The sequence below is a fragment of the Eleginops maclovinus genome, chromosome 13 (assembly GCF_036324505.1).
Source record: "Eleginops maclovinus isolate JMC-PN-2008 ecotype Puerto Natales chromosome 13, JC_Emac_rtc_rv5, whole genome shotgun sequence".
In the NCBI taxonomy this organism is placed as follows: domain Eukaryota; kingdom Metazoa; phylum Chordata; class Actinopteri; order Perciformes; family Eleginopidae; genus Eleginops; species Eleginops maclovinus.
The window spans coordinates 1,805,748-1,820,751 of record NC_086361.1 but is presented as its reverse complement, the minus strand read 5'-3'; the positions used below and the strand labels follow the sequence as shown (position 1 = coordinate 1,820,751).

The following is a 15,004-nucleotide window of genomic DNA, read 5'->3' as shown; positions in this document are numbered from 1 at the left end:
CCAATCAAACAATGACTACTTTTACTGTCGCTACTTTAAGTACTTAGATGAGAGTACTTTCTACTTTCACTGGAGGAACATTTAGAATACTTTTACTGTGACAGAGTATTCCTACACTCTGGTACTTCTACTTTACTCAAGTACAAGATCTGAGTACTTCTACTTTACTCAAGAACAAGATCTGAGTACTTCTACTTTACTCAAGAACAAGATCTGAGTACTTCTACTTTTACTCAAGAACAAGATCTGAGTACTTCTACTTTACTCAAGAACAAGATCTGAGTACTTCTACTTTACTCAAGTACAAGATCTGAGTACTTCTACTTTTACTCAAGTACAAGATCTGAGTACTTCTACTTTACTCAAGTACAAGATCTGAGTACTTGTACTTTACTCAAGTACAAGACCTGAGTACTTCTACTTTTACTCAAGTACAAGACCTGAGTACTTCTACTTTTACTCAAGTACAAGATCTGAGTACTTCTACTTTACTCAAGAACAAGATCTGAGTACTTCTACTTTTACTCAAGAACAAGATCTGAGTACTTCTACTTTACTCAAGAACAAGATCTGAGTACTTCTACTTTACTCAAGTACAAGATCTGAGTACTTCTACTTTATTCAAGTACAAGACCTGAGTACTTCTACTTTACTCAAGAACAAGACCTGAGTACTTCTACTTTTACTCAAGAACAAGACTTGAGTACTTCTACTTTTACTCAAGTACAAGACCTGAGTACTTCTACTTTTACTCAAGTACAAGACCTGAGTACTTCTACTTTACTCAAGTACAAGATCTGAGTACTTGTACTTTACTCAAGTACAAGACCTGAGTACTTCTACTTTTACTCAAGTACAAGACCTGAGTACTTCTACTTTACTCAAGTACAAGACCTGAGTACTTCTACTTTACTCAAGTACAAGACCTGAGTACTTCTACTTTACTCAAGTACAAGACCTGAGTACTTCTACTTTACTCAAGTACAAAATCTTGAGTATTTCTACCACCTCTGCCCCAGACCCCCTGAAGTGGCTGGCTCATCACACATCGATGTACATGTGTAGCTGCATATTTCCTCCACTTGTGAGCAGTATGCTAACACTAGCAGAGTGGCTGGGCCCTGTTGAGGAGATTAGGACTCATAAAGTACTTCCATTACTCTACTGTTTCCCCCATTGACATTATTTTCGGTGTGCCTGTGTCTCAGATCCCCTCCTCCCCAGCTAAGTGACCCTAGCTGCACTCGTCAATCATTGGTCTGAGTGGCTCCGTAGCGATGGGTTCTTTCCTTAATGAAGACCACCTAAGGAAGTAATTACTCTAATTATAGACCCAATCTTAATATTAGCAAGGGTCAGGACAGCCCACTGTAACATCTGAGCTGAACGACAGCCGTCTTTCTTGGCAGCAAAATTTGACAACAACCTTTCACCTAATCTTTACTCCTTTTACAAAGATAGATACTACGCAGCAGTGTTGGTGGTGGTACAGTACAGCATGGTAACTTGGTTTCAGTGCAAAGAAAGAACCAATATAGGGACACCAAAAAGGAAATACATAAATGTAGAAATATGTAAAGTGAAAGCATAATGTATGTACAGATCATGAGTTCAGTCCAGTAAAGTGGGGCAGGGACACTTTATTCAGAAAAACACTACTGCATTAAGCGGCCCCTGGCAAACAATACAAGCTTATGCTTACAATACTTTGGTGCAGTAACTTTGCTACGCTGCTGCAAAGTGGGAGCAACCCTTGCTTTACTATTGTCTATTCAATTATTACTGATACTAAACGTATCGTCCCCAGTATAAAGGACACCTGTGGGTGCAGGGATGATGTACTTTTGCAGGCTTACCTGGCAGTTAGCATCACAAGCGCTCCTTCAATATGTTTCAGAATATCGCAGAAAATAAGAACCACATCTATGATACTCACACATTTGGTTCAGCGGGAAAATCTCTATATTAACACTAAATGAAAGAATTAAAAAGCTAACATTAGCTTCTGCTATAAACATTAAGCTATAAACGAACTACATCAAAGTCACATGGCTGCACATCACCACCGCTAAGCTAAAGGTGGCTGCTTGGTGTGATGACATTAGCAGTCTCACTGAACAAACGCCATTTTTATGACACATAGGAGCTTCAGACGGTCACCAGTGGGCTACTTACTGACATATTTTGTGTTTCGAACAAAAAGGGAAAATCTCTTAAACTTGTGTGAACAACAGGCCTTATTTCAGGCAGCTAACCAAAAACACGGTGACTTCCAGGGAACTGGATGGGTAAAAGGAAGTGTGAAATGTACGTTGTTACACAAAGAGGACAGTGCAGAAGGTCAAATAATGCTCTCTTGGTTTCCCCTTGTTCGCTGCAAGGTCCAAGGACACAGATTAAACCCTCCTGGAGGACTTTTGAAATGTATTTATTGAGCTATATTAATAAAATGTGATTGTTTCATTTGCGACTCCGTGTAGTTTCACGCATCACATCCTTCACCTTGACCATTACAACATACTGTTTGTTGCCCTGTTAGAGGAGCCTGGGCCTTCTGATGTTCATTGGCAAACTACGCTATAGTGCATATGGAAACCCTTTGAATCTGTCCCTTTGTTGTCTCAGCACCTGGAGTCTGGTCTCTTGTATCTCTTTGTGGCAGCGTTGTGTTTCATTGTAGTCACTGATGTAATGTGACTACTTGAGTATTTTCACATTATGCTACTTTTTTACCCCGTGACATTTTGCAGACACATATTTAGACACTAATGACTGTTTTGCATGACAAGTACTTTTACTTTTGGTTATTGAAGTTTAATGAAAATACTTTTTTACTTTTACTTAAGTAAAGTTTTGAATGAATGACTTATCTGTAACTGAGTATTTTTACAATGTAGTATTGCTACTTTTACTCGAGGAAGTAATCTCAGTATTTCTACAAACACTGACTGCAGTTGTATTGTCTGTTATGTCGTGTTAGTGTTGGGTCTCTTTGTAGTGAGTCTGTCTTGTGTCTCTACGGTTTCTGTTTGGGTTTAGTTGATGGCGCGTAGCAGTTGTTTTGTGGCTGTTTGATTGACGTTCCAAAAAGAAATATTGGCATGTGCACGGTATCATTCTCATTCTGAGGATGGGGATGATTCATCCCGGAGACGTGGGTGGAGTTTTGCTTCTAAGGATTTATGGAGCAAAATGTTCCTGATGGTATACCGACCTAAAATAAGTGGGTGAAGGTTCATCGAAGGGAACAATGTGATCTCACCAGATCAAAAACAACTTTTAGTCCAACCCCCCAGCAACAACACTGTGCTGGTCACATGACCCCAAACACACACTTTGCAAAGGAGGCAGCTGGGAAACTATCAGTCACACATACTGCAAAATGGTTCATTCTTACAAATAAAATAAATAAAGTCTTAGCATGTGCATTCAAATACAACAGCCGTGTGGTAAATACTACCTTTGCAATGAACCTCTGCCACTTTGTATGTGGCTGTATTCTGAATTTGCATTTACACTTTTCTTTACAAAATATAATCTTTAGTTGCAATGGTTTTCTGATGCATTAACGCTCATTGTTTATGTGTAATTGGGGTTAGCATATATAAAATACAAGGTATCTTTTAATTTAAAAATGTTATCTTTGGTCAAATAATTCATCAATAAAAGCAGTCAGTAACATTTCCATACAGTGCCCAACATATGTGTTGTGATTCTAACACTAGACAGTAACTGCTGTGGAAGCTCACTCCTGCGTCATATGTCAGATCAATGCTCATAACTGGGAGAGTCTCCACTCCCTCTCAATGTGTTTACTAGAAATGTTCTGCTCTCCCAGTCTGCCTCCAGCTTCCTGTGCTCGCATTTGCTGAACATGCTTCACATTGCCGCAGCCACGAGGTGTCCACGCGTCGGATTCGGGCGCTCATTGGCTATCACTGACACAAACAAAGCTTTTCCACCAATGGGAGCGGTGTGCACGCGCTGAGCCATGCTGTTCACCCTGGGTGCTCATGTCCCACTTGAGGCTCGTCACATAAAACCAGCAGAGCTCTTTGTTTACAGCAGAAAGAAGTAGACGTCGACAGTAAGATAGTGGAACTTTGTGTTGGTTATCTTGAATTAGCAGTCATGGTGGCAATGGCGAAGCGAGTGAAGACCTTTCAAATTCAATTTACGGACCCCAGCAAGACTTTTTACTGCGGGGGGGAGAAGATGTCTGGCCGGGTCTCAGTGGAAGTGAACGAGGTGACCCGGGTGTCGGCGGTGAAGCTCCTGGCTCTGGGTTCCGCTAAAGTGGAGTACGCTAAAGGCAAGCAGCGGTGCCGACAGGCGGCCGAGTACCTCCGGCATGAAGAGGTGCTGCTGCTGGACGAGCAGCCCGCAGGTACGACACCTTTCTCAGTATCTGCAGTCACCTGGCACCACGGTCCAACTTTGTTAGCTGTCTCAAAGGAGCTTCTTTTAGTGTTATTTGATCAAGTGCTAGCTTTGGACTTTAGCCTCATGCTGCCTGGTGTATGAATCATTGAGGATCATTGAGGATGTGATACTCAAGACTGTGTGTGGAACCAGAAGTGGAGTGTATCCAAGTACATCTACTCAAGTACTGTACTTAAGTTCCTTTTGGAGATACTTTAATTTGAGTAGTTTTATTTTACGCTACTTCAGTACTTTTTACTCCATTACATTTATTTGACATCTTTAAAATTAGCTCCACCTTTAACAGCTGTGATGGCACATTTCCTGTCTCAATAATCAGTATCCAGAAATGTTATACTAATAATGAGTACTTTTGGTATTATAATTGCATTGTACATTTAGTAATGCTACTTTTACTCCAGTAAAGTACTTCCCCCTCTGTGGGAAACGCCTTGGATTTCCCCTTGAAGAGTCAGGTGTTGGTGTCAGAAGACAGGAGTATTCATGAGATTTTATTTTCTCTTTCCAGACGCTGATGGATCAGTCGTCTTGAGGCCTGGCAACAAATACGAGTACATGTTTGGATTTGAGCTCCCCCAGCAAGGGTAAGGCTTTCTCACTTTTCATATTAGTACACCATCTTTTGAGTGAATGCCTCCTTACTGAGTAGTAGAATACTTTTGGTTTTAATTTCCTTCACACATGTTCTGACAGGCAGCTGGTGTCTTCATACAAGGGGAAGTTTGGCTATGTGCAGTACCATGTGAAGGCCATGATGGAGAGGCCGCAGCAGCCCATCATGGAGTGTAAGAAAGCCTTCGAGGTAGAGGAGCCCCTGGATGTGAACACCCCAGACCTGCTGGTGAGTTATCTGACCCTGACCCTGAACCGCAACAGAGAGGGTTATATGGACTTTATATTTATGAGTTTGACATCCAGGCTTACCTTCCTGCGTCTCCTTAGTCCCCCACAGGAGGCAGTAAGGAGAAGAAGGTCACCTGCATGTTCATCCCTGATGGCCAGGTGTCCCTGAATGCAAAAATCGACCGGCGTGGCTTCTGTGAGGGCGAGGACATTTGCATCAACGCTAAGTTTGAGAACACCTGCTCCCGCATCGTGGTTCCCAAGGCCGCCATCATCGCCAAACACACCTACCAGGCCAACGGGCGCACCAAGGTCTTCCGACAGAAGCTGTCCGCAGTCCGAGGGAACCACATCATCTCCGGCATGTGCGACGCCTGGCAGGGGAAGACCATCCGGGTGCCCAAGATCAAACCCTCCATGCTGGGCTGCAACATCATCCGTGTGGAATACGCTCTCACGGTGAGTCTGCAGGGGCGGATTTGTGGCTGTTTCATATAGAGAATTGATTTACTTTTTATTTATCGGCATTAACAGATGCACTTTGGCAGGTGCTACTTCAGAAATATAAGCAAATCACAACAGAAAAAAAAGAAGATGAAATACAAAATGAAAGTACAAATACTCCAGAACCAAAGCAGTAATATATTTTAAGTTAGATTAAACCTGATTACAGATTCAAGCAATGGCTCATACAGGTTGTCCCCCCCTAAAAGAGGGATGATTCCCTACATTTACATTCACACACGCTTACAGCTGTTAACATACTTTCTGGTAAAGAACAACACAAACATACTCGGTACTTTAGCACATATGGCCTTTTTAGTTTTTGTAATATTCTATTTTCCATGTGTTTTTATTTCTATTTCTGCATGTTATCCATTCCATAGTGTACAAATCTGAGAGAGAATCAGTATTAACGTGTCTGTCCCTGATCCCCCTCCCAGATCTACATCCACATCCCTGGGAGCGAGAAGCTGATCCTGGAGCTGCCTCTGGTCATCGGGACCGCCGGTCTGGGCAGCCGCAGCAACAGCGTGAGCAGCCAGGAGGGCTCGATCAGCAGCGCCTCCCAGAGCTGGGTGTCCCTCAGAATGCCCTCTGAGCCCCCCAGCTACTGTGACATCGCCCGTGACTGCCGGCTGGACCAGCCGCTCACGCCGCTGCTGGATGACTTCGACGGCGACGACAGCCCCATCTTCATGAACTCGCCGACCTTCCAGTTCCCGTCCCCTCCGGCATACACAGAGGTGGGTGTCTCTGTCAAATACGGACTTTATTCATCCTAAATTGGGCAATATTGCTGTGTTCAGGCATTCAAATATTTAAAGAGGATTCAATATTAGACAGTATAAACATATCTACAGTAGAAAAGATCACAAATAACACACAATATAAAGTATATGGGATAAATTAGAATGTTCTACAGAAGAGCAAAATTACTACAGCCACAGAAAAATAGACACCACTACAGTAGCAGAAGTATATATTCATAGATTATATAAATTAGGGTTGAAAAAGATAAGGAATGATCATGCTGATTGTCTCTCTAATAATGAACTGTATTTCTCTCAGGGTGAGGAGGTCAACGGCAACGCCCGCATGCTGCCGGTCTGCTGAAGAGATTCTCGACTCTTGGTCCAGCTCTCAGGGACCGCTCATCCAAAGCACTTGAAAAGGAGCAGAAGGCCCTAACAGCCAGAGGAGATGTGTGTGTGTGTGTGTGTGTGTGTGAGAGGATGCAGAAAGAGGCTCCTGCGCTAGGCTGTCTTCACTGCGCTTCACCGCCGACACGGACTTGTGTCTTCCTCCTGGTGCTCCTCGCGTCAAGGACCTGGAGGCCCGCTACATTTCTGAATTAGCTGTCCCTTCCAGAGGCTCAGAACTCTTAGGGTCTCACTGTCCATTAACAGCCACTTTAAGACTTTGTTTTGGGGCCAAGCATTGTACGTGTCGGCCCCCAGCCTGCTGTTACATCTTTGCCTTTACGGGGTTTGTCCTTTTCCTCATGGCGCTTTGTCATTCCTGTAGAACCCTGCTCTGGGCACCAGAGGAACCATGATTTTTGCTTTAGGGAATAATGTTGCCTGTGAGCGTCACAGTGTGTGCAGATATCTTCCTGGGATGCTAATAGAACCTCATGCAGCATCCGTTCTTTTGTACCAGTGTTTGAAAGAATTGTTTCCTGTATTTTATTGCACTTTTTGATTGACTCATTTTGCTCAAACACTGCCTTTCGGTTGGTTCTGTTTTAACAGTGTTTGATGTGTAGATATTCTCCAGTTAAAACACTCTCAACTTGTTGACACCATATCTTTTCATTATATACTCCGTGCAGATCCATACGATCCATGTGACACGCTGGGATACCGTGAAATGCACCTTATGTGAGGATTAACATGTTTCTGATCTACGACAACATTTCACTGAGTCTCCACTGCAGGGGTGTCACTCCTTCAGGGCGCTAAGAAAATCACTGTTAAAGACTGATTTGTTGGAAGCTTTGTTTGCAATGTATCGTTGATACTTATAACAAGTATTTTTGTATGAAACCCTACGGGTGATTCTTTTTTTATTAAAGAAAGTTTGAAAATATTCAGCATGTCGGCTCTTTCATTTCGACCCTGATCATCTGTCAGTCCAGAAACATAGTTGTTCAACTTGGAGGGAGAGAGAAACTCCATGAGAGTAGATTACTGAGGGTGTAGTTTTGTAGGCCAACCAGGAAGTTAGCATCACAACGGCTCTCAGGCATTTAACCAAAATCACGAAAAAAAAAAACACTGTAAGGTGGAATTGTCCAAAAATCAGCTCCTATCGTCTCTTCCTCTGCTTTATTCCTTGACCTCTGTGTGAAACGTCACGGGGTTAAGGAATAGTGGATAGGAGAATTCAACAGGATTTAGGAGAAGATGACCGGGCTTCAAGAGAATCCGACTACGCTTACACTATCCCACGTATTCCTGATGCGCCAGCGGACGTTATTAATGTGCGTCTGCTGTGGTGAACTACAGTTCTCTGTACAGGACTACTGAAAGACTCCAGAGACTCTGCACCGTGCTCTCTGATGGTGCTGTTTTATGCTTTATGAACGAGGACAACAGAGAGACATACAGTGGGGCAAAAAAGTATTTAGTCAGCCACCAATTGTGCAAGTTCTCCCATTTAAAAAGATGAGAGAGGCCTGTAATTTTCATCAAAGGTATACCTCAACTATGAGAGACAGAATGAGAAAAAAAAATCCAGGAAATCACATTGTAGGATTTTTAATGAATTAATTGGTAAACTCCCCGGTAAAATAAGTATTTGGTCACCTACAAACAAGCAAGATGTCTGGCTCTCACAGACCTGTAACTTCTTCTTTAAGAGGCTCCTCTGTCCTCCACTCGTTACCTGTATTAATGGCACCTTTCTGAACTCGTTATCAGTATAAAAGACACCTGTCCACAACCTCAAACAGTCATACTCCAAACTCCACTATGGCCAAGACCAAAGAGCTGTCAAAGGAGACCAGAGACAACATTGTAGACCTGCACCAGGCTGGGAAAACTGAATCTGCAATAGGTAAGCAGCTTGGTGTGAAGAAATCAACTGTGGGAGCAATTATTAGAAAATGGAAGACTTACAAGACCACTGCTAATCTCCCTCCATCTGGGGCTCCACGCAAGATCTCACCCCGTGGGGTCAAAATGATCACAAGAACGGTGAGCAAAAATCCCAGAACCACACAGGGGGACCTAGTGAATGACCTGCAGAGAGCTGGGACCAAAGTAACAGAGGCTACCATCAGTAACACACTACGCCGCCAGGGACTGAAATCCTGCAGTTCCAGACGTGTCCCCCTGCTTAAGCCAGTACATGTCCAGGCCCGTCTGAAGTTTGCTAGAGGGCATTTGGATGATCCAGAAGAGGATTGGGAGAATGTCATATGGTCAGATGAAACCAAAATAGAACTTTTTGGTAAAAACTCAACTCGTCGTGTTTGGAGGAGAAAGAATGCAGAGTTGCATCCAATGAACACCATACCTACTGTGAAGCATGGGGGTGGAAACATCATGCTTTGGGGCTGTTTCTCTGCAAAGGGACCAGGACGACTGATCCGTGTAAATGAAAGAATGAATGGGGCCATGTATCGTGAGATTTTGAGTGAAAACCTCCTTCCATCAGCAAGGGCACTGAAGATGAAGCGTGGCTGGGTCTTTCAGCATGACAATGATCCCAAACACACCGCCAGGGCAACCAAGGAGTGGCTTCGTAAGAAGCATTTCAAGGTCCTGGAGTGGCCTAGCCAGTCTCCAGATCTCAACCCCATAGAAAATCTTTGGAGGGAGTTGAAAGTCCGTGTTGCCCAGCGACAGCCCCAAAACATCACTGCTTTAGTGGAGATCTGCATGGAGGAATGGGCCAAAATACCAGCAACAGTGTGTGAAAACCTTGTGAAGACTTACAGAAAACGTTTGACCTCTGTCATTGCCAACAAAGGGTATATAACAAAGTATTGAGATGAACTTTTGTTATTGACCAAATACTTATTTTCCACAATCATTTGAAAATAAATTCTTTAAAAATCCTACAATGTGATTTCCTGGATTTTTTTTTCTCATTCTGTCTCATAGTTGAGGTATACCTATGATAAAAATTACAGGCCTCTCTCATCTTTTTAAATGGGAGAACTTGCACAATTGGTGGCTGACTAAATACTTTTTTGCCCCACTGTATAGGTTGGAATTGTACGGAAATAAAAAAGGAAAGTGAAACTTATGCCTGTGACAAAGACTGTGAAAAGCTGACTTTATTTTATCATTTCAGTAAAGTGAAAAAAACATTCATATTTCCCCTTTTGATTAATACAAGTTCAAGGTCAAGATATTTATTGTCATATGCACAGTAAAACACAGTTAGACTGTACAATGAAAATCTGACTTTGCTAGTCCACCACGCATAAAACATAAAAATAAATAAGTATATATATAAATTAAAATATAAACAGCCAAAACATACAATTCCAAACTAAACTAACAAAGTATCCACAGAGCTGAAAGCTCAAAACAAAGCACTTTAACAAGTTAAGGCATATGTTTTAAACTGCTTAATAAGCACCGTAACTTTCATGAAACGCATTTCTCCGTCACGATCAGCTGTTTCCGTGAATGGCTGAATGTTGTGTCATGCTAAACGTTGCGGCCGCAAGGCATTGTGGGACAGCATTTTCTCCTTTCCTTTGGTAAAGGAAGGTCCAGTGTTCCCTAAGCTAAAGGAGGTTATAAAGGAAGTTTCAGAGCTCCTTTCCTATCAGCTAGAGAATTCCTGCAGCGCTCCATTGTAGCCTTTGTCAGTGTTCAGACCCTGCTGTTGATCATAGAGGCTTCAACATGTTCACCATTTGTTTTAGAGAGAACTGAAACTCAAGCTTGAGAAAAACTCTAACATGACCCAACACTTCCACATGCCTCTGCCAATCCAAAGGATCAAATGTTTTTTGTTCCTTGATCTGTGTCAGTCATTTGTTACTAAACATCTGTCCCTTTCCTGGTGGTATATAGCCCAGCTTTAGAGGTCTACAATACTATGTATAACATACTCCTGAGGTTTTTGAGCAAGGATGCACAATGTCGGCCCAGGACACGCGTCAGTAGGATGTCAGGAAACAGGCGCATACTTTAGAGGAGTTCCAGCCTGTGTTCCTGTGGAGCGGCTGCAGGAAGAGGCCTGGGCATGATTTATTATTTTTTTAATTGGCTCTCTGCCCTGTGCTGCTGACGTCTGGTAACCACTGAGAGCCTCAGATAAGGAGAGGACTTATCTGGGAGACTCTGTGATGGGGGCCTGGAGGCAGTGTAGGAGTGTTACATACAGTGGGCAGAACAAGTATTTGATACACTGCTGATTTTGCAGGTTTTCCCACTTACAAAGCACGTAGAGGTCTGTAATTTTTACCAACTGTGAGTGACGGAATCTAAAACAAAAATCCAGAAAATCACATTGTATGATTTTTAAGTAAATAATTTGGATTTTATTGCAAGACATACATATTTGATACATCAAAAAAACAGAACTTAATATCTGGTACAGAAACCTTTGTTTGGAATTACAGGGAGCAGACGTTTCCTGTAGTTCTTGACCAGGTTTGCACACACTGCAGCAGGGATTTCGGCCCACTCCTCCATACAGATCTTCTCCAGATCCTTCAGGTTTCAGGGCTGTCGCTGGGCAATACAGACTTTCAGCTCCCTCCAAAGATTTTCTATTGGGTTCAGGTCTGGAGACTGGCTAGGCCACTCCAGGACCTTGAGATGCTTCTTGTTCTTGGGGTTGTACTCATCCTTGTTCTTCCTCCAAACACGGCGAGTGGAGTTTAGACCAAAAAGCTCTATTTTTGTCTCATCAGACCACATCACCTTCTTCCATTCCTCCTCTGGATCATCCAGATGGTCATTGGCAAACTTCAGCTGGGCCAGGACATGCGCTGGCTTGAGCAGGGGGACTTTGCGTGCGCTGCAGGATTTTAATCCATGACGGCGTAGTGTGTTACTAATGGTTTTCTTTCAGACTGTGGTCCCAGCTCTCTTCAGGTCATTGACCAGGTCCTGCCGTGTAGTTCTGGGCTGATCCCTCACCTTCCTCATGATCATTGATGCCCCACGAGTCGATATCTTGCATGGAGCCCCAGACCGAGGGAGATTGGCCGTCATCTTGAACTTCTTCCATTTTCTAATAATTGCACCAACAGTTGTTGGCCAAGCTGCTTGCCTATTGTCCTGTAGCCCATCCCAGCCTTGTGCAGGTCTACAATTTTATCCCTGATGTCCTTACACAGCTCTCTGGTCTTGACCATTGTGGAGAGGTTGGAGTCTGTTTGATTGTGTGTGTGGACAGGTCTCTTTTATACAGGTAAGGAGTTCAAACAGGTGCAGTTAATACAAGTAATGAGTGGAGAACAGGAGGGCTTCTTAAAGAAAAACCTACAGGTCTGTTAGAGCCAGAATTCTTACTGGTTGGTAGGTGATCAAATACTTACAGTGGGGCAAAAAAGTATTTAGTCAGCCACCAATTGTGCAAGTTCTCCCATTTAAAAAGATGAGAGAGGCCTGTAATTTTCATCATAGGTATACCTCAACTATGAGAGACAAAATGGGGGAAAAAATCCAGGAAATCACATTGTAGGATTTTTAATGAATTAATTGGTAAATTCCTCGGTAAAATAAGTATTTGGTCACCTACAAACAAGCAAGATTTCTGGCTCTCACAGACCTGTAACTTCTTCTTTAAGAGGCTCCTCTGTCCTCCACTCGTTACCTGTATTAATGGCACCTTTTTGAACTTGTTATCAGCATAAAAGATACCTGTCCACAACCTCAAACAGTCATATTCCAAACTCCACTATGGCCAAGACCAAAGAGCTGTCAAAGGAGACCAGAGACAAAATTGTAGACCTGCACCAGGCTGGGAAAACTGAATCTGCAATAGGTAAGCAGCTTGGTGTGAAGAAATCAACTGTGGGAGCAATTATTAGAAAATGGAAGACATACAAGACCACTGCTAATCTCCCTGGATCTGGGGCTCCACGCAAGATCTCACCCCGTGGGGTCAAAATGATCACAAGAACGGTGAGCAAAAATCCCAGAACCACACGGGGGGACCTAGTGAATGACCTGCAGAGAGCTGGGACCAAAGTAACAGAGGCTACCATCAGTAACACACTACGCCGCCAGGGACTTAAATCCTGCAGTTCCAGACGTGTCCCCCTGCTTAAGCCAGTACATGTCCAGGCCCGTCTGAAGTTTGCTAGTGGGCATTTGGATGATCCAGAAGAGGATTGGGAGAATGTCATATGGTCAGATGAAACCAAAATAGAACTTTTGGTAAAAACTCAACTCATCGTGGTTGGAGGAGAAAGAATGCAGAGTTGCATCCAAAGAACACCATACCTACTGTGAAGCATGGGGGTGGAAACATCATGCTTTGGGGCTGTTTTTCTGCAAAGGGACCAGGACAACTGATCCGTGTAAAGGAAAGAATGAATGGGGCCATGTATCGTGAAATTTTGAGTGAAAACCTCCTTCCATCAGCAAGGGCACTGAAGATGAAGCGTGGCTGGGTCTTTCAGCATGACAATGATCCCAAACACACCGCCAGGGCAACGAAGGAGTGGCTTCGTAAGAAGCATTTCAAGGTCCTGGAGTGGCCTAGCCAGTCTCCAGATCTCAACCCCATAGAAAATCTTTGGAGGGAGTTGAAAGTCCGTGTTGCCCAGCGACAGCCCCAAAACATCACTGCTTTAGAGGAGATCTGCATGGAGGAATGGGCCAAAATACCAGCAACAGTGTGTGAAAACCTTGTGAAGACTTACAGAAAATGTTTGACCTCTGTCATTGCCAACAAAGGGTATATAACAAAGTATTGAGATGAACTTTTGTTATTGACCAAATACTTATTTTCCACAATCATTTGAAAATAAATTCTTTAAAAATCCTACAATGTGATTTTCTGGATTTTCTTTTCTCATTCTGTCTCTCATAGTTGAGGTATACCTATGATAAAAATTACAGGCCTCTCTCATCTTTTTAAATGGGAGAACTTGCACAATTGGTGGCTGACTAAATACTTTTTTGCCCCACTGTATGTCATGCAATAAAATGCAAATTAATTATTTAAAAATCATACAATGTGATTTCCGTCTCTCACAGTTGAAGTGTACCCATGATATACATTTCAGACCTCTACATGCTTTGTAAGTGGGAAAACCTGCAAAATTGGCAGTGTATCAAATGCTTATACATATATATACAGCCCCGGAAAAAATTAAGAGACCACTTCAGCATTATCAGTTTCTCTGATTTTATTATTTATACATATGTGTTTGAGTTAAATGATTTTTTATTGTATTCTATAAACTACTGACAATTTCATTGTTGGAATTCAACAGACACTAGAATGGCTGCCATACATGTAGAGATAAGATTTAAGAAACATTTGGAGTGGTGTCTTAATTTTTTCCTGAGCTGTATATATATATGTGGTCCTCAGAGGCCCAGAGGTTTACTGAGCACATTTCTGCTCCCCACAGGATGAACCCCAGGATCAAAAACATGTATGGGTAGCTATTGATCAGTGTGTTGTTTATTTCTTCAACATATTCATACCTGTTCAGTGGGTGCAATTACCTTCACAGGTTCTAGTTCATGGATCATTCCAGAATTGCAGGGCATTTAGACATCAACACTGTAAATTAATCATTTGATAATTTCAAAAGTGTGATTTGGCCAGCTCAGGCATTAACGCTACATATTTAATGAGATGTTTTATTTGTTGCTTTCCAGCAGCGCTCAATAGTGGGCTAGAACTTTGAAATGAAAATAAATATATTTTTAAATTGTCTATTAACGTATTGATACAACTATAATTTAAACACTTTTATGTCCGTTTTGAGTTCATTGTTAAGAAAAAGGGTTAATTGTTGCAACATTAACAGTCCCCACTAAAGGCGTCAGCTCAGGAGCTATTTGATATTTGAAAGAATATGTTGAAACCACTTATTCTACAACTGTATTAACATGAGTATATCTAGCACAATAATTGCGTATTTTAGCATTTTTTTAAGGCATGGAATATTTGGAATGTCGTCGATGGACAGAGAATGTCCCCCAATTCTGGAATGACCATGATACTGGCATATGTCTTCAAGGATACGGTTAATTTATTATAAAAACAAAGGCTGGCT

At 42.4% G+C, this 15,004-nt stretch overlaps 1 protein-coding gene across 1 annotated transcript; it reads left to right on the top strand.

Annotated features, from left to right (window-relative positions):
- Window positions 1–4,015: 4,015 nt before the first annotated feature.
- Window positions 4,016–7,878, top strand: txnipa (thioredoxin interacting protein a). The gene is made up of 6 exons (XM_063898805.1): window positions 4,016–4,387; window positions 4,952–5,027; window positions 5,137–5,284; window positions 5,386–5,745; window positions 6,231–6,533; window positions 6,859–7,878. Exons 1-6 carry the CDS (start codon window positions 4,132–4,134, stop codon window positions 6,901–6,903), a joined length of 1,188 nt encoding a protein of 395 aa, XP_063754875.1. The 5' UTR covers window positions 4,016–4,131; the 3' UTR covers window positions 6,904–7,878.
- The last annotated feature ends 7,126 nt before the right edge of the window (window positions 7,879–15,004 follow it).